At 42.9% G+C, this 22,022-nt stretch overlaps 1 protein-coding gene across 5 annotated transcripts in view; it reads right to left on the bottom strand.

Moving 5' to 3' along the window:
* LOC119160747 (protein GPR107) overlaps window positions 1–22,022 on the bottom strand; it is a 428,055-nt gene that overhangs the window by 155,728 nt on the left and 250,305 nt on the right. For all 5 annotated transcript variants that reach the window (XM_075881006.1, XM_075881007.1, XM_037412965.2 and 2 more), the window contains 2 exons: window positions 16,329–16,404; window positions 4,834–4,907 (listed from right to left, as the gene is read on the bottom strand). In XM_075881006.1, the coding sequence (XP_075737121.1) occupies window positions 4,834–4,907; window positions 16,329–16,404 (150 nt within the window). The remainder of the gene's footprint in view (window positions 1–4,833; window positions 4,908–16,328; window positions 16,405–22,022) is intronic.

The raw sequence follows: 22,022 nt of genomic DNA, 5'->3' as shown, positions 1-22,022 counted from the left end.
TTTATCTGGTGATCTAACGTCTCCGCATGTTCGGCGATTGGGCTGCGCTTTTTGTAGAACTTCCGCACATCTGCTGTCGTTCCGGTAAATTTTTCGTCTCGCCGATATACGAAGAGGGGCACTCGGCGCATGGAATTTTGTAAACGACACTGGGGGTCCTCTCCATTGTTGGCCGGTCTTTCGAGCGGGGGAGAAGGCGGCCCAGCGTACACGAAGGAACGTGCGCGATGCGAACCCCTTCCTTCTTGAAGATCTCGCTCGTTCCTAGAACGCATGGAACCGGTACACATTTTGGGAAGCTGCCAATAAAGGTCGATTGGGGTTTTCGTATCCTCTGTTGCTCTGTGCGGCAGGTGGCGGGTCGAATGAAGTTTTTTGGGTATCTGTTTTTTCTTAGGTCCGCAATTACGCGGGCCTCTCCTTTCTTCCGCTCTGTGTCATTAGAGCATAAGTTCCTAGCTCTCTTGAATAGCGTGGTCTCAAACGAGGCCTTGTGGCAGGCGGGGTAGAAGAATCGAATTGAAGGTAGCGGCCAGTGTGAATTGGCTTCCTATAAACGGAGAACTCCAGGCCGATGCGTTTTCTTGCCACCTGGACATTGAGAAAGGCCAGGCAGTGGTCACTTTCACACTCGGTCATGAATTGTATGGCTGGGTGCATGGAATTTAGGTGTTGTTTGAAGTTTTCAACTTCAGACGCAAAAGCAGACGTCCATATAACGCAGAAAAAGCTTGGGTCGTGGCGAGAAGGAGCTGAGTGCTTTCTCTTCTATGCACTAAACGTCGGGTTTCTTCAAAACTTTTGGTTGGAGTCTAAATCATCTCTCAAACTGAAGGCTTCAATGTGCTGCAACACTTACAACATTATTCTGCAATTAAATCTTTTAGCAGAGTTCGAAAGTCCCCTAAGTAAAACAAAAAAGTATTGCAGTATCTGTATTGCTGCAGCTACATTCTGGGATACTTTTTTTCGTTTTTTTTTTTTTTTTGCAGAAGCACCTCCGAAATATCCCACTACATTCAAGACTAATGTATCTCAGCATATGTACAGCTTCCAAGCCATGTGTTTCTATATCTCTATTCTGGAATACTTTTCCCCCTATCTTTGCCCAGCCATCGTCCCAGGTTCAATACTTAAGGAAGGATAAATTTTTTTGTGGACTGAGAAACTTTATTTCTGCGATATGAATTTCTTTGTTATTTTGTGCTAAGTGATTGTCAACAGGTGGTTGTCATTATGAGTGTAATTTGCTACAACAGGTGAATGTCATTTCCCTTCCTTAAACCTTCTGCCACACTGTGGAATTCCAAAAAACTGATAAGCAAGATGTTCCCATTTGCTTTAGATTCACAAATTCACCGTTGTGCTACCTTGCATGTGTAAGTGAGCTTTCTAGTTAGCTCAACTGGAAGAGTATTTACTAGTTTAGAAATTATCTTACACGGTCTACTTCTTGCCACTCTCACGATCACACCTAGAGAAAAGCATGCAAAATGTTGGATTTTTTATGACGAACCACCAATCTGTTACCAAAAGAAGCTCATGATCTATTGTACAAAACATATGCAAGGTCTATACGGGAATAGTTTACAGTTTAAGACTTTTCAAAAAACATTGACAGGAACTAAATTGAGAAAGTGCAAAATATTGGAGCCAGATATGTTTTAAATAACTACAGCTTAGCATGAGTGCTGCTATGCATATGTTAGAATGGGAGCTGCTTCACGAAAGAAGACAAAAAATTGTGACAAGTTTTTCCACTGCATTTATAAGTATACAACTGGCACAGAGTATATTACCTGATCTCACTACGTATCTGGTCATTAGGACCATGTGCACAAAATGGAGAACTCTACACTTCAATATTGCCCCAAGCTATCCACGACTGAAATTGTCTACCATCAGCTGTTGTGCATATTGCAGCAGTGCGTCATGTGTATGCTCGCTTGCTGCATTAAAAACTAATACTGCCCTCCTGTGAGCCTTGCTCAAAACATTTCTTGTATCCTGCTTGCATGTCTGTTATTACATGTATGTAACCCCCCTGCTAGCTTCCTGAATAGCTCAGTTGGCAGAGTGACCGCCCTGGGAAGGCACTAATCCTGGGTTCGATACTCGAAGCAGTGTCAGCTCCGGGTATCTGAGCCAACCCACTAGATGCTGTAGGTAATGTAAACAAATATATAAAGATCACATAGTTATTAAAAGCAACAGCAGCACCATAAAATATATGATATACTTTCAAATCACGTACCTTAAAAGAAAAAAACTGAAACAAGCATGTGGAATAATTACTGTACTTTGCTGCGTGTAACCCACAAAAAACAAACAAACTAACTAACAAAAACAAATACAGTTAAACCCCAGAGGCAAGCTCTGGGCAGCAATTTCTGTCTTGTATACGAGATGTCCCTTATAAGTAGGGTACCTCTTAAGCCTGTTGTTATCTACCCGTATTTTATGTAGGCATACAGGTGTCTCTTGTACCAGTGTGTCTCATAAACAGGTTCGACTGTAATGTGAAGGAAAAATAAAGATAGAACAACATGAATTCCTGTGTAAAAAGGTAGCTTCATGGCAATGCCCAGAGGCACAGGGTAAGGTAAAATATTTTTAACATTTTAGTTTGGTTTTTTGCTTGTTTGAATATTTTTAGCACTATCTAGGGCCCCATGCTGCACTTTGATTGAGTAAAAAATGCCAGGTTTTTAAGACAAACTGCCAAAAAGCTCCTTTTTCTCAGACAGTGCACAACCTGAGCTTTGTAAAATCAAAACTCGTAGTTTCACTAAGCTTAGCAGGTTCTTAAAAGAGTATTATGGCAGCTTTAAAGCCAACGGTGCAGCTTTTTTTCAGCACACGCTGGATTTACTAAGTACACTTACCCTGAGTGTTCTGAGCATTGATTTTGAGTGCCTTGGTTGATTTTGTTGTGATGGCAAAAGATATTTTCGTGTTGAATCCAACTAACACTGCTCAGATTGCACATTACAGTTTGAAATCGACAAGCTTTGGCTACTAACAGAAATGAGACTAAGAGCAGTGCCCTCACTATGCATTGCTGCTGCAGTGACGCTACTGGCTTGGGCTGTTTTAGAGCAGGCGTTGCTAGAAACAATTTGCAGTTGTAGAAGGGAGATTAAGATGGGTAGAACGCAGTAACAACAAAGATATGTACACAACTAATCAAGTCACCAAACAGAGCAAAAAATGGTAGAAATTTAAAGCTGGAAAAGTGCACTGTTGTACCCTAAACACAGGCTTTCACTTACCTAGTCTCAAAAACATTTGTACCCACTTGCCAGTGTTCAGAGTACCATGACTCTTTTAAATAGCTTTCTTGTCTTGCTGCATAAGTGCCCACTGAACAATGAAGTCATATGCTGATTACTGCATGTTTTTCACTTTAGAAAATATCTTGCTCTCAACAAGGCCCATGCAATGTCTTAGATCTTGATAACAACACACTACAGTGAAATCTCGGTATAACGAACTTCAGGGGGCCGCGGCAATTCGTTCTTTATTTTGAGAGGTTGTTATAGTGAAAACCCAAAAATTAACCATAAATACTTATTTTTTACTGACCAAAACGACTTACCTTTACAACCGTGGGTCTCTGAACTCGTCTTTAACGAGAAAAAAACTAATGCACGAGTGAACACCAAAAATGCACGTTTATTTTGAAAAAGACAGTTTTTTTTTTTACGCAGCAGCACAAACTTTGCAGTGCGAAGGGCCCCAACTCATCCACATTCCTGTGGTGCGATTCGGTTCTTTTGGTCAGAGCAGCCTGCTGTTCGCTTTCCATTTGCCAAAGAATATCCACTTTCTCGCTTAGCGAAAACTGATTCCGCTTCTTTGTCGCAAGCAGAGACGAACTCATTCGTAGTAGCCCCACAGCTCGAACGCTGACTTGCTTTGCGGACGCGATAAGTAATCACCGAAAAGAGATGAACAAGACTGACAAACAAGGCCTCCTAGTCCTAGAGCACATGTAGAAGTGACAAAAAAAGACAAACCCGAAGCGTCGCGGCGCCTCTTCTGAGGAAAAAAAAAAGTGATAAAAAAGAAAATTTCTCGCGTTTCGTTTCCTGCTCCCTCCCTGTCTCAGGTTTTCTGCGCCCATGCTTCCTGCTCCACCACTCTGCCTCGCTGACCTTGCCTTCCCGTGTTGCCCTCGCCTTTGCGCTTGTAAATCTGCAGCGTTGGCGTTTCAATAAAAAGAAAGAAAAGAAAGTCGCCCTTTCGTTTCCCCTCCCCCTCCCCCCCCCCCCCCCCCCGCACTGTCGTGCGTCTTCTGATAGCGCGAGAACAGAACAACGACAAAGAGACAAGAAGGACATGAGCGCTCTTTGTCGTTGTTCTGTTCTCGCACTATAACTATCCTCATGCCATACCAACTAGCCCAAACTGCACCACTTCTGAGAAGCAAGGCGTTCTTTCCCTTTGTCGTCTGCTTGCGTACCGCTCTGGTGGTCGCGATGGATTTCAGAACATGAGTTCGTAGTACTGAGGCGTTGTTAATATAACGTGGAACTAAATTAACGCTCGTTATTCTGAAAAGCTCGATATTCTGAAGCACGTAGTGGTGAAAAAGTTTTACATTGAAACTATTAGCAGTCGGTGCAGGATTTTTCAAAAGTTCATTAATCTGAAAAGTTCGTTAATGTGGGGTTCGTTTTACCAAAATTTCACTGTACTGTGTTAGAAAAATATTGCATTTTCAAAATCAGCATGTAAACTCAGCTTAACTCCTGGCTTACTAACTAGCCTGTCAGTACATATTAAGCCATTAAAACCAACCAACAGCAAGAAGAAAAAAAAAGTACTCACAGGTGGGTGATATAGAAGAGCACAGCCCAGGCTTCAATGGGTGAACCATCCTTGGAGATGAAGTGGTAGTTGATCTGCACCAGTAAAACAGGTATTTTAGAAGATGTCAAAGCCAGGTGAATAGACAACACTTCTTTGCACACAGCCTCATTTCTGCTCTTTCCAAGCTTCTGGTTCTTCACGTAACATTATTTTTTACCGCACTACTCATAAAACTGAGTTAAAAGCTGCTTTTCTTTAGTCAAGTTCAATGAAATAAACGCCGAACAGGAGATGTGTACAGATTGGCATCATAAGACATGGTCGGAAGTCATGTCTCCCTAGAACGACACACCTTGGCAATAAGCTCCATTTTCCTGCTATTTTGGCACTGTGTGTACTTAAGATGACAGAGACGGCAGTGGTGCGGCCTGATACGACCAGCGCAGGGTTCACCCTTCAGTCTGACTGGGTCCTGCCGAGCACCAGCAGCATCTCATAACCACAGATTATCTTCCTCCATGGCTTTGTGCCCTTTGGCCTTGTCCCCTGTTGTTCCTTAGTGCACTGGCTCCATTCGCATTGCTACAATGCCGGTCCACGTAAGAGGGTCAGCCTCCGTGACCCACAATCTCTGCTTCAATGGCCTCGTGTGAGACACTGGCTAGGGTAACCCCTTTTTTTTTGCTAACAATCGTCTCTTTACCTTTTTGTTCTGAGGGCCACATATGAAACGGTGCTGCAGTGCAGTGTTGAGGATTGTGAAATTGCAGTGCTGCACTGTGCTGTGCAAGGCTGCACGGTACTTGGTAGCAGTCTCCCTCGGCACCTGGTTGCAGCGATGAAAATCGTAACGCCTGGCTAGTTTGGGTTTTTCGGGGCAAGATGCTGTTGCAGGGCAGACAATATTGCCGACAGTACTGTGTCCCTCAACTGCGTTGGCACCACAAGAACTTTGGCTAATTGTAACATCATGGGACGACATCGACTCAGGATAGAGGGCTTCTACTTGTCGGCATCCGTTATACCATGGGCATTCAAACAGAATTCAAATCTTTGAGTGTAGATTTGCCATTCCTCCAGGCGGGATCGATCAAATGGCTCGATGTAGCTTTTCGTGGCAGCGCCCATCAGACCTTACGGTAAAGAAGTGTAGTCCTTCCTTCAGATTACCCCGATGGTGAACATGCAGCGATGCACTCACTCGTGCTCATACTTGATACCACTGACACCCTTCCATTATCTGGGTACCGAACCCATCTTCATCGGCAGTATTAAACCGTGGGAGTAAGACACGCTGACACTCCGATGCATGTCAAAAGCTGGTCGAGCCACTAGCTTCGATCGCTCTTTATTTCATTCATGGCATCATAAGGTACTATCAATATTGCCAACACAAAACTACAACACACCATATGTGGCCTAACATGAAAACACAACATATACGTGCAACTGGTGCGTGCTTCATAAGTTCCGCAAAAGACACTTCGCAATCAAAGAGCTGTCGCTGCCACAGTGGAAGATGGGCTGCAGGAGCCATTAGACAGTTTTCAAAAAATGACAAACCCAATACTTCAGACAGGCCCTCAGGCAAAGTACATGGCGTTGTCTCACAGTAGGATGGTTATGAAAGAGTGCAGAAGTAAACAAATTATTAAATGTGAAGCATTTCTTTGCATACAGCTAGCACTTTTGTTTGCTGTCTTTCTATCTGTCTGTCTAGTCACCTACATTTGGGTGCTCTCATGATCAACCACTTAATTAACTTGAAATACACCAAAATTAGTATGGGACGGTAAAATGGTTTGTCGAATACTGTCATGAGTAAGAGAGCATTAAGCATGTGCCAGAAGCTGGAATGCGGCACACGTGCGCGAGACCCCCGATTGTGTACAAACGCGCCACGTTCACGTACAAGATTGCTCGGAAAAAGGCTCGTAACATGCAACCCGAGCCGTAATGGAGAATCCTGGAGGATGAGCTATCACTGTGCTGTGGAGCTCCAAACTGAAAAGGTTAGGAACATCAGCGTCACTACAACGACGAAAGCAGTGGCTGCCTAGTTCTGAAGGATGTCGACGTGAGAGGCCCTGGAAGCGGCTGTCAACCTAAGAGGTCCTGAGTGCATACCTGCCAAGTTCAATGATTCTGAATCCGGGAGATTGCCGCGACGAGAGAGGGGGGGATACGCACAGCAAAAAAAATAATAAAAAAGAATATATAAACAAACAAGAAAACACCGCAAAAACAAAACAAAATGAGGGGTCTCAATCACAAGCACAAACATCAGTGTGGCGATCTTATAGTGGCTAGGAGTGGCCGAACACACGAGGGCAGAGTTTTTCACTAAGGTGAGAGTCTCAAAGAATCAACACAACTAGCAGAATCTATTTCACTTAAAACAACTTGTGTATGTCTGTCTGGGACACATGTGAACGGACGGGACGGCGCATCTGGCTGCCGCAAAAGCGCGGGTCAAAGCTTTGCCTCACTGCTTGATTCTTTTGACAGGAACGCCAAAACACGTCTGGCCCCTATTAATTGCGATTGCAATTATATGGACAGTCCAGGCAGTTTTTTTGCCATTGCCACCGCCGCTGTCTTTCACCGTAAATGTATGAATGTATGTATGTATGTATGTATGTATGTATGTATGTATGTATGTATGTATGTATGTATGTATGTATGTATGTATGTATGTAAGGGGAAGAAGTGTATACCTAAGGGCTCGTTTTTCCGTGTTTTCACAAAATATTAATGAGATCTAACAGATCTCATTAATATTGTCAAACAGATTATATATATATATATATATATATATATATATATATATATATATATATATATATATATATTGAGCTGCCTTTTTGCCAATGCGGCTAGATCACGCACAAAAATTTCAATTTCCCGGAGATTTTTATGACAACCATACAACCAGAAAAAACGGTCGAAATCCTGGAGCCTCCCGGCCAATCTGGGAGACTTGGCAGGTATGTGAGTGAGGCTGCCCGGACTTGCTGCAACCATGCACAGCAGTCCCTGAGGGGACTACAGCTCTTCCACTTCGAACCAGAACGAATGTGACCGACACCAGTCATCAGAGGGAGTTATCAATGAGGCTATGAATAAGCTGGGTTTGACCAAGCGGGCCGAAGATAATGGATAAGACCGGGACACCGGCAATGAAGACAAACAGCACATTGAACAGAAACTACCAACGATGACCGTAGGAGCTTGAGGAGGATGTCGACAACAGACTTGACAAACTGTCGACATGGCAAGGGCACGTAGTCGACGCGACAATGGGATGCACAAGAACGTTTCGTTACCAAAACGCCATTTTGGCTAGAGAGAGTAAGGAATAAGGAGAGAACTTGACTCGGATTGAAGTTAGTTCCGGTTTCGCTGTAAAGCTCGTCATTGTGTGTTTATTTTTTGCACTTTAAGTGTTTGTTCAAATTTTTGCCATTTTGTGTAATATTAAGATGGGTTTGCTGTGTTACCTGCGACTCACTTCCAACTCTCTCAATCTAACCTTTCGCAAGCGCTCCCGAGGTAAATTTGTGACAAACACAACTCGCTGGTCATGACATAAATAATGTCACAATCTCGTGAAATTAATAAATGTTTTTATGTGTGTCTAAAATGAGTTTGCCCCTGACTCTTTGTTAATTTCACCAGTTTTACATGCGTTTCGATACAAATTTTCTCTAATATAAATACTTTTTGTGCCCTCACAAGAATCGTGTCATAGAGATTTTACAGTAGTCATGAATGTCATGGTGGTGATGCATTACTACACTTTACATAGAGCACTTCGAGAGGGCAGTGGTATATATCAGCATGTTTTGAAAGTCTTCAAAATACGTGATAATGGCATAATGGACAGTGTGCCCGGAAGCTGCTATTGCCGACTGAGAGGTTGTCATTTTCGGCATCATTTCTGTGCTGGAAGTACGTCAGTATGCTGGTGAACCTTGGCGTAAAACAGTTTCATGATAAAAACCTCACAGGTTACATAAGTTGTAGATTAGCACAAAATGTCTTGGGGGCGAAAGACATTTTCTTTTTATTGCGATATTGATTATAGGGACATTCTTGACTGGTTTTCTGCTGCCATCATGTTTTGTATAATGGGTTCAAATCGATAACATCACCCTACACATCTTGTGTTTTACAAGTGGGTAAAAGCGCATGAGCGAGCATGAAAAACATTGATGCCATATCCATTGCTAATTAAATGGAGAGGAAATGCCACACCATATTCAAGTGCCATAAAGGAACGCAAACGGGATGGGGTGGGGGTGATTTATGACTAGAGGCCGGATTTATAGGCAATAAAAAACTAGGTTTTAGGCACGGAAAATAGGTGGGCAAAACACTGTTTTAGGCCCCCAAAACCACGAATCTAGACCCAATAAACTTTGAAGAAATTCCAATTTTCTGAAAAAATAGGGGTTGAACTTGTGTCTGCGACAAGAAAGCAAACAGAAATGTTTTCGTTTATGACGGTACAATGGCGCCAATGATTTAGCATAGCCATGCAATTTTTTTCCGCTAGGTGTGCAGAATATGGTCTCCCCTTTTGTAGTCCATCATGGTGACTTAGATGTTAACCTTCAAATATACACGCTCCTGCGTCTCTTTCTTTTCTGCATGGCTGAGAAAAGCAACAAAAGACCAAATAGCCAGAGAACCAATAGGCCACAAAGGTCATTTTGCCTCATATTAACTTGGTTTAACTGCACAGGGTCAATTTCTCTTCTGTCTGCCAACACCTTAAAGGGTCTTTCACCAGGTTTGAGAACAGGCAAAAAGAATGCATGCACTTGGTGCTCTCGATCTCGTCTGCGAAGATTTACAATGCTACTCGCCAAGGAAAAGGTAAAATGTCAGATTAAACGCCGCTTGATCTTCATCTCGTGGGCGCATGCCCCAACATGATGGAGGTGACGTACACAAGTATGTCAAAGCAGGATGGGACACCGTGAGAATTATTCGAGGCAATGTGATTACTTTGTCTTATGTGTTGCCTGAATATAAGTATGTATGTTTGTGACGAGCGATAGCAGACGACGCCGGTGCGTGTCTCGCGCCTTCGCGCGAAAAAAAGGAAGTAAATCGGTGCCGAGCTCGCGGGCGCTCGAGGAACGTGGAATAAAAAAAAGGGTTTGGCAGTCCCTTCCTGATCTTGAAAGAGTGTGGACGTCCTTCTTAGACAGCTTCGGAACCCAGTATATCCGACAGCCACAACGGCATGTCACAATTGGCGCCCAACGGCTCGAGCTGAACTAAGAAGACATTTACATCTTCTATGTGGGGACGTTGCTCCCTACGCGCTCTTTTGGCTCAAGCACTGACGTTTGTACAGCGTCGGCTCCGTAATCCCAAGATGGCGACAGCGCCATGTTCTGTCGATGTGTTCGAGTAGCTGGGTGGACGCCGCTCGGGTGGAAGCCTACCAGTCAGCTGTGTCCAAAGCTGATATCCTAAGAACTGAGGTGGGTCAGCTCCGGAACAAATTGGAGGAACTGAAACTGATGATTCTCAAGGACCACGACGCCACAAAAGACGACGACTCACCAAAACAGCCTCTTGACCCGCAGATGAAGGCAAGTCACGACCTCTTGTGCAACTTACTTGCTCCACTAGTAGAGCGCATTGAGCGTCTGGAATACAAAACGCATGGAAATTCTGACGCCAAATCAAGCACGAGTGCAGAAAATAGCAGTGCGTCGATGAATCTCAAACGCAGCTCGAGAAAGCAGCAAGACTAGTCAGAAGTGATACTCCCATGTGCATGTCTAACAGTGAAGACGCGCGCGACCGACTTTCGAGTTTCGCGGTGAGCTCCTTATCGCATCTCAAGAAAGATCTACACGTCTGGTTTCACCACGTTGACTATTGGTTTAGAACCTTCTGCGTTCCTGATGAGATCGCCATGCCATTCATTATTTCAAGGCTCCCAGCTAAAGACTTCACATGAATGCGTCACCACATGAAGATGGCTAGTATCAGTACTTGGGCTGACATAAAGGCAGCGTTCCACCAACGTTATAACATGGACAGCGATGTAACACCTAAGCAGCGAATGTTTGGCGCAACACAATGAGCAGGCGAGTCATGTACAGAATTTGCATACCGAAAGCTCGACCTGATGGAGCAGTGCAACTATCTTGTACTACAACAGGAAAAGTGCCAAGTTATCATGGCTACTCTGTCACTCAAGGCAAAGAAGCACTTTTTTGATAAAACATTTAAGCGGCTAGACGATATAATAAGCTCTTTTCTGCGCTTTGACCAGATCAGGGATTCGGAGGAAAACATTCAAATTTTGGCTGCCAAAGAACGCGGAACGCCATCCACAACGCCATCTGCCGAATGCCATGTTATGGCAAAGCACTCGCCTCGGAAGCCTATGCGCCATCGTCAACACGCGGGCAGTATAGAGTCTCGCGGTTCCTCAGATGATGAAGTAGCTGAGAGAAAGGTGAAAGAGAATACAAAGGCAAAGCCATTACCGTCGCAGCAATCAACTCATTCCGCAACGCGTGTTTTTGAAAGGTCGCAAGGAAATGCCTTGAGAGTTCATAAACTGTGCTCGAACTGCTCCAGAAATGGCCATTTTGTCACGCAGTGTCATCTACCGCTAACTGCAGAATTTTTGAAGTAGCAGTAAGATTTCGAATCTTCCAGCTCACAACAGTGGGGAAACGAACTGCTGGTGACCCCAATGCCCGCGAGCAGTCGCCAGATTGAGCAGGTGTCATGTGTCTCTGAAGCGGGTACTTTTTCTGTTCCTGTCGTCATCAACGGGCAAACGATTAAAGGCATCTTGGATTCTGGAGCTGCCAAAACCTTAATTACGGCACCAATAGTTGACAAACTCGAATTAAGCATAAGGCCTTCATCCCTACGTTTAGTAGGAGCAAGTGGCCATCAGCTACAAAACTTGGGTCAAGTCAGTGCTGTGGTTTATTGGTCATGAATAGTATGTTGTGTTGAGTTGTGAATTCCATTTTTCCTTAATTATTACTGCTTTGAGGTATCAGATTTAGCGTAAAGTTGGCAAAGATGTTCCCCTGGTGGTTGTTGGTTGTTTCCAGTCACAGGAAATGGATCGTAGAACATACCAAGACGCCATATACTGCACAAGCCAGTTGTCCGTGATCATCGTCATTATCAGCGTCATCGTCGCCATCACGGCAATGGTGCACGCCAATGGACAAGCCTTGAACTTACGGAGAGATGCGAATAGAAAAACAAGTTTTTTCTTTCGAACTTACATATTTTGAACATTTTTTTAAAATGTATATGTGGGCTCAAAACTGTTTTTACGATAAATGGCAGTGCACACCGAGTTAAGACACAAACACAAAACATGAAAAGGACGACAAAAGTGCTGATCAGCGCTTGTGTCATCCTTTTTGCATTTCGTATTTTTGTCTTAACCCGGCCTAAGTTAAGTTTTCTTGCATTCATGAGCAAAAAACAGAAGATTATAACTAAACTTGAAGTAGCTTCAGATCATTTTTAAAGAGCACAAGGCTGCTACTAAAACTAAAAACAGCTCATTGTCTAGAATCCTCTAAAAATTGCCTCCTGACCGTTTGTCATTGCATTTCGCATCAGGGGTTCACTGAAGCCACATAGTCAAAATAATTATGATTTCCAAACTCTAATGATGGAAAAAATCGTTTAAAAAAACACATCTTTTCTGCATAGGTGAGGTTTCACGAATACCTTAAAACGCGTTTTTCTTAAGATCCATTTATGGGCAACTTTTTGAGTTTGGAAAGCATGCTTTTGGTACTTATGCTAATCTGATCAAGATGAAGTTTAGCCTACATGTTCCTTAACATGTGAAGGATGCAGATATCTCCTTCAAAACTTGATTTTCCCCGTATATATCGCGAAACTAACATAAACAATTTGTATGGGCTGAATATTCCAAGAATTCCGGCATTACAATTTTGATAGACTATAATGGCTTATACACACTTTCTCGATAGTTATTTGCATTTTACAGTTAATGTGGAAGAATATGAGCCATTTGACGATTCAGAACCACGTGAGTTTAGGGGTTAAAAGTTTCTCCAAAAGGAACTGTACTTTACACATTGTCATGCTACAAAATGAAAACTCTGCAGCTTACTATAAAACTAATTGCGTTTTTGAAATCAGCATAAAACGCTACACTATACAGCAAACCTGTCATTGCCCTAAATGACAGATTAACGCAACTTTTTTTTTTTTCCGAATTGCATCTCCCCTTAAGTGGCTTTGCCCCTAAAAAGCTGCTTTGGACTAATTAATCCAAGGATAAAGTATACTTGAACAACGCATTCCCACCGTTCATGAGCTCTAAGTGGTAAGGAACGCGATGTCCAGAAACAGACGAGAAAAACATTCTGGCAGCAAGCATGCCATTAGTTATTAGTGGAAACTGTGTGCCGTGCAGCTCTTGAAACAAGCTATAAGCAGCACTTCTGGAACAGATGACGCCTGCCGATCAATCGCCGGCACACTTCGACATTACCGATTGGCCTAGACATCATGAGCCTCTGGAGAGAGTGAGTGGATTAATGTGAAATATGTGACGCTATTTATGCTCCAAAACACATTTACTTAACGGCAAAGCTAATGCAATCAAAATAAAAGTAATACTCAATTTATATTTGTCCGTGCTTCTTGTGCCGCGAGTTAAAGAGCATTGTTTGCAGCTTGCCCAAGAGCTCTAGCGCCGCTTGCTAATTGTCATCAGCTGACAAATGCTGCTGTTTTGTTCTCACATCTCCAGTAAATTTTGTTTAGTTTTGCAACACATTGTGATTACTCTGGACAAACTTCTAAGGCAAACTTAGGCAAACACTAAGTACTTTCAGTTCAAATTAACTGTCCAGGATACTGATGTGCTGAAATTTTTAGCATTTTAGATACAAAGAGTTGTGCCGAGACCAGGGCGTCAGTTCGAATTAAACATAAGCTCGAATTTATGAAATTTAAGTTCACAACCTTTATTGTCTACAGAAAGAAAATCTTTTCATTTATTTTTTTTTTGTAGTCAAGCTTTCGTTAATGAGCCGAGTTCTTCGAATTCTATGAGGAATGAATATCCATTAAATGATTTCCAAGAAGAAACATCAGACCTCGTGTGTGCTATCGTGGCAGATTATTCTCCGTTACTTATACTCAACGGCAGTTTTTCGAAGAGCATGCATCTTTCGCGGCTGTCTTGCCGCCGATGCAGCGCAAAGCGGCGGCGGGACTCTCTATATATCAGTTCTCTGTACAAGCTTTCTATACCAGTTCAGGAGCATCAGGGTTTATCATGCCTGTGCTCTGTTTCAAACATTTGTTTACTTGCAAATCCTTTTTTCTTGAAGGCCCAAGGTGCTTATTTTTCATTTTTAGACTGTTAGGATTATATAAGCTTGCAAAACTTGAACAGTAGTGGGAAAGCAGCAGATATTTTATAGTATGGAACTGCAATAAGTATGAATTAACCGAATGATGGAGTTTGAATGACTAGGCTTTTAAATATATTGAAAAAATAGAGGGCAAACCAACAAATTGACTTTTTTTTAATTAACCAAAATTTTGAATTATCAGAGTCAGAATTATCACGAGTCTACTGTATATGAGAACTCAGGAAAAAAAAAAAAAGGCGGCCCGTGCTCGGCGCCCAGCTCGTTACGATGCGCGAACAAGAGCTTATCTCCAATGCGAACTTTGCCCTGTGAATGGGGCGAGGGGGGGTTAGGTGCTTGAGTGCGCGCGCTTATCGTTCGTTGGGGAGAATCGCGTGCCTTTGACTTTGACCGGATCGATTGCATTCAGTTGCTGGGCACACAAAGATCACTTCGCTCGCTGGACAGGCGCCGTTTGTGAAAAGAGTGCGCTTTTTGAAACTCAGCGAAGTAACAACTGGGGCACTTGTTAGCTTGTACTCATATCTGTACCTGTGATTATGTTTCGTGCCTTCTTTTGTTTAAACAGCGCATTGTCGAGCGATGAACGTTGTTAGTTCGCTCTCATCTGCGTATGTTGTTTTCATGCATCATTTTTGTGTGAGCAGCGCATGTTATCGATTTGGACTTGCTACGAAACATGGAGGCGATGGCAAAAACCCGCCTAAAGTGTTTATATAACCGCTATCGCAATAATAATGCACTTTTTTACTGCAAAACAAGTGTTTTGAGTTGGCTCTGCCTTCAGGCCTCCTTTTGTTTAATTTGCGTGTTTATGTTCCGAATTTTCGTACCAAACCTGCATATAACAAAATTTGGTTTATAACAAATTTTTCCGGGAATTTATCAATTTCGTTATATCCAGGTTTAACTGTATTGGAATTTCTCAGAGCATCTTCTCATCCTCTTGGTGCCCACGCGAAAAAAATAGTACCACATTTCTGGTGCAAACAAGGCAAATGGAAACAAAAGTTGCAGGAGGTTAAATTGATCGATCCTCTAAGAGAAACAGCTGAAGCAACAAACAGCAAGACATAAATGAAAAAACTAACAAATTAAGCAGTTGTTCATGAGATAGACCAAAGTTGTTCTATTTCAAGAGAAAGTGCAGAAGCCTGTCCTCCCATTGCCTTACTACTGTATGCAGTTTTCCTTGACACGTATGGGCACAAAGAAGCGGTCAAAACAGCGAAGACATCACCCACACAACAACACGAAGCAGGGAGGGAGCTATGAAGGCAGATACCACAGGCCTATGTATGGGCCACACCTTTACAAGTCGCACCACCTGCTGACCTAAGATGGAAGGCATCACCAGAATTGCCACATCCTCCCACAAAAAGGCCCCTCCACTCAGCCCACCAGCCAGTATATTCCACAACTTCTCAGTGTTGGCAGTCTAGCAAAAATATTGTAAACATCACAAACAGCTGGTCATGGCATTCGATGTCGCACTCGATATGCCAGCCTGAGTCCAAAAATCATAATGATGCACTGTAGGATGTCAGAACTTTTGGTCATGAGCTTACATTACTTCGATGAGACGAGGAAGGACAGGACATTTCTGGCACACTCGACTTAAGCCTGTGCACTGAAAGAACTAGGATTGATTGATTTTGTGGGGTTTAACACCTCAAAACCACCATATGATTATGAGAGACGCCGTAGTGGAGGGCTCCGGAAATTTTGACCACCTGGGGTTCTTTAACGTGCACCCAAATCTGAGCACACGGGCCTATGGCATTTCCGCCTCCATCGGAAATGCAGCCGCCGCAGCCGGGATTTGAACCCACGACCTGCGGGTCAGCAGCCGAGTACCTTAGCCACTAGACCACCGCGGCGGGGCTGAAAGAGCTAGGCGCTACAAACTAGCCAAGTTTCATCAAATAGAGAATTTTTAAGGGCAGTGTAATCACAGGGACCACAGGAACTGATATCAGAGGAGAGTTTCAGTTTAGATGATCAACTCTATTTTGAAACATATTGTGCCTGGAAAAAGTCAATGGCAAAGGTGAAAGAGCCTGCAGAGATTGCTCAGAAACTTACCCCATGCAGCAGTAGGGAACATGACTTGACAAAGACGAGAAGACCCATCAGAAAGTGAATCTTGTAGGCTTCTTGCCTGCAGAAATAGGGAGAAATGTGTCACTGTTCCTGAAGTATAATGTTTGCTGGCCCTACTACAGTGTGGAAAAAAAGTTTTCATTTCACCCTAACATAGCCCAAGCAAAACAAAAAATAAAAACATTTATTCTCACACTTATTGATCAATGTGTTGTGATAAATGGTGTGTCTTCATCAACAGCTGATGTACTGTCCGGGGTGCCACAGGGGTCGGTCCTGGGGCCGCTTCTGTTTGTGATTTTTATCAATGATTTTCCACTGGGTTTGAAATCAACAGTGAGGCTTTATGCTGATGATTGTGTTTTGTATTGCCCAGTCAAGTGTTTTGATGACACCACAGTACTTCAGTCTGACCTTGATAAGACTGTGTCTTGGTGTGCTCAGTGGCAAATGAGTTTGAACCTAACTAAATGTTTTCATGTGCAATTTAATAACAAAAAAAGTAAAAAAGGTAGTATCCAGGTCTTATTACTTAAATTCCTGCGCAGTACAAAAGGTAGATCAAGTTAAGTATCTCGGCTTAACATTCATGGCAACACTAGATTGGACCAGTCACGTAGATCTAATCACAGCCAAGGCTTCGCGCTCAATTCATTTTTTCAAAGAAATTTCAGCGACGCGCCGCAAACACTCAAGGCAACCCTGTATATTACAAATGTGCGCCCAATTTTAGAGTATGCTTGTGTTTCTTGGGACCCTTTCACGAATTTACTAAAGGAAAAGTTGGAGAGGGTGCAAAAAAGGGCTGCTAGGTTTGTTACAGGAAACTACGATTTTAGAATAAGGTCTTCTGGAATTCTTCAGGCCTTGGGATGGGAACCCCTTTGTGGACGACGGAAAGTTCAAAGACTTAAATTTCTCTATAATATATATCATGGTAAGACTGGGCTAAATAAAGAGCGGTATTTAAAGACGCCTAGTTAGATGTCCGAACAAAAAGATCACTTATATAAAATTAGAGAATATACCTGTCGATTGAATGTCCTTAAATACTCTTTCTTTCCAAATTCTATTAGTGACTGAAATGCGCTAAAAATACCAATATTCTCTGATTCTAATTTCCTAACAGCCATTGAAACAGCATTTTGAGCTGCTGAAATAACCCATATATTTAACGTTGGCTTTGTACTTCTTTTGGTTGTTGATTTTTTATATGTATAATTACTGCTTTCATTGTATAATCCTGTGTTTTGTACTTTTGTTCTAATGCTGTACTACAAGTGTTGATTTCTCCTGTATACTGTAATGCACGATTTATTTGCTTTTAATTTTGCTGTTTTGTATTCTATTTTCTACTGTAACCCCCCTACAACAATGCCCAATGGGCGATGTAGGTACTTGTAATAAATAAATAAATAAATAAATAAATAAATAAATAAATAAATAAATAAATAAATCACAGCTAGATGCACTTATCCGAAAACTCGCTAGTCAGAGATGTCCTGCCACAGCACCTCATCTTCAGTGCCATCAAGGGCATTTGAAATCAAGCACTTCTAGAAGGCACGACGATTGAACGCCTCCGAAATGCAGACTCAAGCTTCAGCGATCCATGAGCGCAGCATCACCGTTCGACGCTCGTTTCAGCCATCCGGCAGGGCTCAGTTCCAGCCTTCATACAGACGCGCTTAATGGTTCGTTCCGGCACACATCAAATGGCTGCATCCAAGACATCCTACAGGGGCGGCGAAGAGCTCAGTGCACGGAAATTATGCTATAAGGCTTCAGCTGGACCATGGTGAAAAAAATATTTGAGGTGAATGAACAACACAGAGAAAGCGCTTTGCGAAGGGAGCCGGATCGTGTACTCCTTTTCTGCGCGCCGACAGATGGTGCACTGGACTAACGACTGGCTGGCCATTCTAAAAAGCCTCTCCAGCACAAGGTGGTGGCTGCGTAATCCCAAGTAATCCTTGCCACTTAGGTCAAAGTAACCGGTCTTTAGACTGGTCTCTCCTTTTTTTGGCGAATTAAAGTGTTGACCACCATGACCATCACCACAATTTACCTATTTTTTACAGATCTCATGTTAGGTAGCCCTGCAGTGCACACACTTTTTGTTGTTGCTGCCACTGCTTTTTAGAGCTCGTTTGTTGCGGAAAAAAGGGCAAGTGCTTTGTGCTCTTTTGCAACAGTGGGTACAAACCTTGCAAAGAAAAGTATGCGCTAATCACACGACCAGCCCCATTGAAGAAAGCCTTCTTGCGCGATACCATGAAAAGATCATGAGCTGCAAAGGGCCGATAGTGTGCACGAAAGACACTTTGCATTTCGTCTTCAAAACAAGGTCTGCCAAGATCGACGCACGATCACATTTTAACATCGGGAAAGAGAACTAGGCTCACCAAGGATGCTGTGTCGTCTGTTTTCAAAGGTGCTCCGGGCTACTTATTGAAAAAATCAAGAGCCCTCGAAAAACGATTTAATACAGTGACATGTGGCACGCTACCGTGCACACCTACATGTAAACCCAGTGTCATTCGCTCGCAAGAAGCACAGTGATGTATCATCAAAGTGCTCGCAATGTAAATTTGTTCCACTGTTACATATATACCCGTATATGCCAGTATTGTCAAAAACTGAAGAACAAAAAAGCCAAGAAATGCAAAAAATGTTGAATCTACAGGAGAATTTCTCAAAAACACTGATTTTTGGATGAGCTGGTTTTGCTCAGCAAAACATTTCCTAAAGCACATGCACACAAGAATAGAGAAAGGGGATGATAACACAAGCGCTTACTTCCCACTGATCATTTATTGAGAAAATTGCATAATAAGGACACTTTCTTGCACGACACCACAAAATTGTAAAGCTGCTATCATATGAACATGCTCACAAACTGTGTTCCTTTAGAAGATAAAGTAACGGAAGGTGCGCTTACACATGACACACCCACCTTTTTAATCAAATGAGCCTCTGATTTGAAATCCTAGCAAACCAGTGTATGGTGTATGTAGAGTTAATAGCGAGAAATAGGAACCAGGACGTCAGGAAGACAATAGAGGCTGATTTGATTACAAGAGCAGCTAAGTCATGCGTAGCGCCATCCATTATTTGATCCTCTAAAGAAATAGTTTCTGAGCAAGTTATCATAATGACGGCATTACAATTTTGTGGCATGAATAAATATCAGTTGAAATTTTGTGAGCAAATATGAAAGTAAATGTTTGTGTTATCACCTTCCTCTGTTTTTGTGTACGTGCACTTAATAATTTTTAGCTAGGTCTACCATTTATAATTTAACATATAACTTGTCTGTGTACATAACATTTTGTCTAGTTAATACATACACACAATTTTGAATTTTTCTTCACTTGAAGAAATTTTCGGTCACACAGTAGCAATACCTAGTCATTTACCTTAATTGAGAAAATGAGGCTTGTGAGAATAGTGAATTTTAGATTCAAAGCGAATTTGAAATGAATAGTGATATCGTTCGAATAATTTAGAATAGAATTCGAAAAGTATATGTGGCATAATAACATTTTTCGTTTGAAAGAAGTCAGAATAACTTTGAGTAGTAGCAGAATTTTACTTTCGGTAGGATGCCATACCTGCCAAGTTTGAAGAAACGAAATCCGAGACTACTCAACGAGGGGGGGGGGGGGGGGACTGAAAATATGTTGCCCGCAGAAGGGGGGGGGGGGTATAAAATACGTCGACCGTAGGGGGGGGGGGGGGGGCACACACTGTCAGCGGAATTTTGAGGTTGCCGCTGATCTGTACAGAGTCCACACCAATAACATTGCTTACGCATGGTCTGTTTCACGTGCGAGTAAAAGCGCGCTAGCAATAGAGATGAATGTGGGTAAAGCAGAGATTAAACGACCCGCTCGTCACCGTCGCGCGAAGGGCACATGCGATCACACCACTCCGCGCGCGAGGCCTGTCGTCGCTTGCTTCGGCGGGCAAGGAACCATAATGAGCGGCGTTGAGACAGGGATAGTCGCGAGCGCTGGCGAACGCGCTAACTCGACAGACATCGACAGTGCTGGGCTCCACTTAGAGAAGTCGTGACAAAATTTTGAAGGCGAGAAAACTTGTGGGATAGGTTTGAGTGTACACAAATGCGTCACGTCGAAACATCAATAGCTGATATAACCTACAACACATCTAGGATCAATTTTTAAATTGCGTGTAGTGCATCTGTACGCCAAACGTCTCACCTCACGCCATGACATCAAACAACAGCCACCTGCATTACAAGTGTTGGCGACAAATTTTTTGCGAGCGCTCTCTCCTACAGTAAATAGAACGCACCTTTTTTTTTTGTGTGTGTACTTGCATGAAAGCACAACACCGCCACAATGGCTGATGTGTGCCGGTAATTCATTTTCGGTGGGAGGGGGGGGGGGGGAGTCACACCTATTTGCAATATTCCATTGGAGCTCTTTTCAACAGAGGGAAGGATCGCCTTCTTTCTGGGTAGCTGATCGCGGGTACAAAAGCAGTCAAAGCATCGACAGTACATTTTCGGGGGTCACACAAGTTAAGAACAGCCCAGAGAGAATTATAGCGGCGCCCTAGGAGTCTTCATTGAAAATGGAGGAGGAATAAATGAGGAAGGACAGGGAGGTGAAAATGATTGCAACCACGGTTTATGAGCTCACATGCAAGCTATGTTTACAAGAAAATACTAGGCCCTTTTCGAAACAGTTGTGCACTGGGGTGGGCGTACTGTATGCTACTTAATTATTGGAGCAGAAAAACCAAGATGTAAAATTTTAGTCAGAGCTCCGTCGAAACAGACAGCACGAAAACAACTTCACTCAAAATAAATAAAAGTCGGCTGCCAGTGTTACCTCGTATAGAAATCAAATTTGTTGCTAACGCATTAATCGCTTCACCCTTAAAGTAACACTGTTTTTGTTTTTCAAGGAGACAATTTTATTGCGAGATTTCCAAATGATCACAGTAACATGAAAATCAAGGCCTCACTTCTGCAAAGCTTTTGTTGCAGCCGATTTCACCTTTTTTAAAAAAATCATCAGTGTATGTCTGGCCTACCAAAACCCGTTTCTCGCCCCGCCGTGGTGGTCTAGTGGCTAAGGTACTCGGCTGCTGACCCGCAGGGCGCGGGTTCGAATCCCGGCTGCGGCGGCTGCATTTCCGATGGAGGCGGAAATGTTGTAGGCCCGTGTGCTCAGATTTGGGTGCACGTTAAAGAACCCCAGGTGTTCTAAATTTCCGGAGCCCTCCACTACGGCGTCTCTCATAATCATATAGTGGTTTTGGGACATTAAACCCAACATATCAAAACCCATTTCTCTGACAGTTTGCGAGAAGAACGTTTGCGAGTGCCTCATCGGACATGGACGAGTGGAATTGTGTCCTAGTCTTTTTTTTCGATACTAAACTGGCGCTCGTACTCTGCATTGCTGTGTGGTATCATAGCCCCCTAGATTTCCTTTGTCTGCCATATTATCGGCGGTCACTTGGAAAGCGGCCATCATCGGAACTATGGTGGTGGTGCCACCTAAGTAGGGGTGTTTTCAAATGAGTTCTTATGTTTTTGGAACTTGTATGCAACAAAAATAATGTAAAAAAATTTTTAAATGGCGTAAACGTAATTATAATTAACCCTACGTAAGTGACGCCGTCATCCAGCAGGCAACT

The sequence above is a fragment of the Rhipicephalus microplus genome, chromosome X (genome assembly GCF_043290135.1).
Source record: "Rhipicephalus microplus isolate Deutch F79 chromosome X, USDA_Rmic, whole genome shotgun sequence".
Classification (NCBI taxonomy): domain Eukaryota; kingdom Metazoa; phylum Arthropoda; class Arachnida; order Ixodida; family Ixodidae; genus Rhipicephalus; species Rhipicephalus microplus.
Note: the sequence above shows the minus strand (reverse complement) of the source record. Positions and strands in the feature narration are given on the sequence as shown.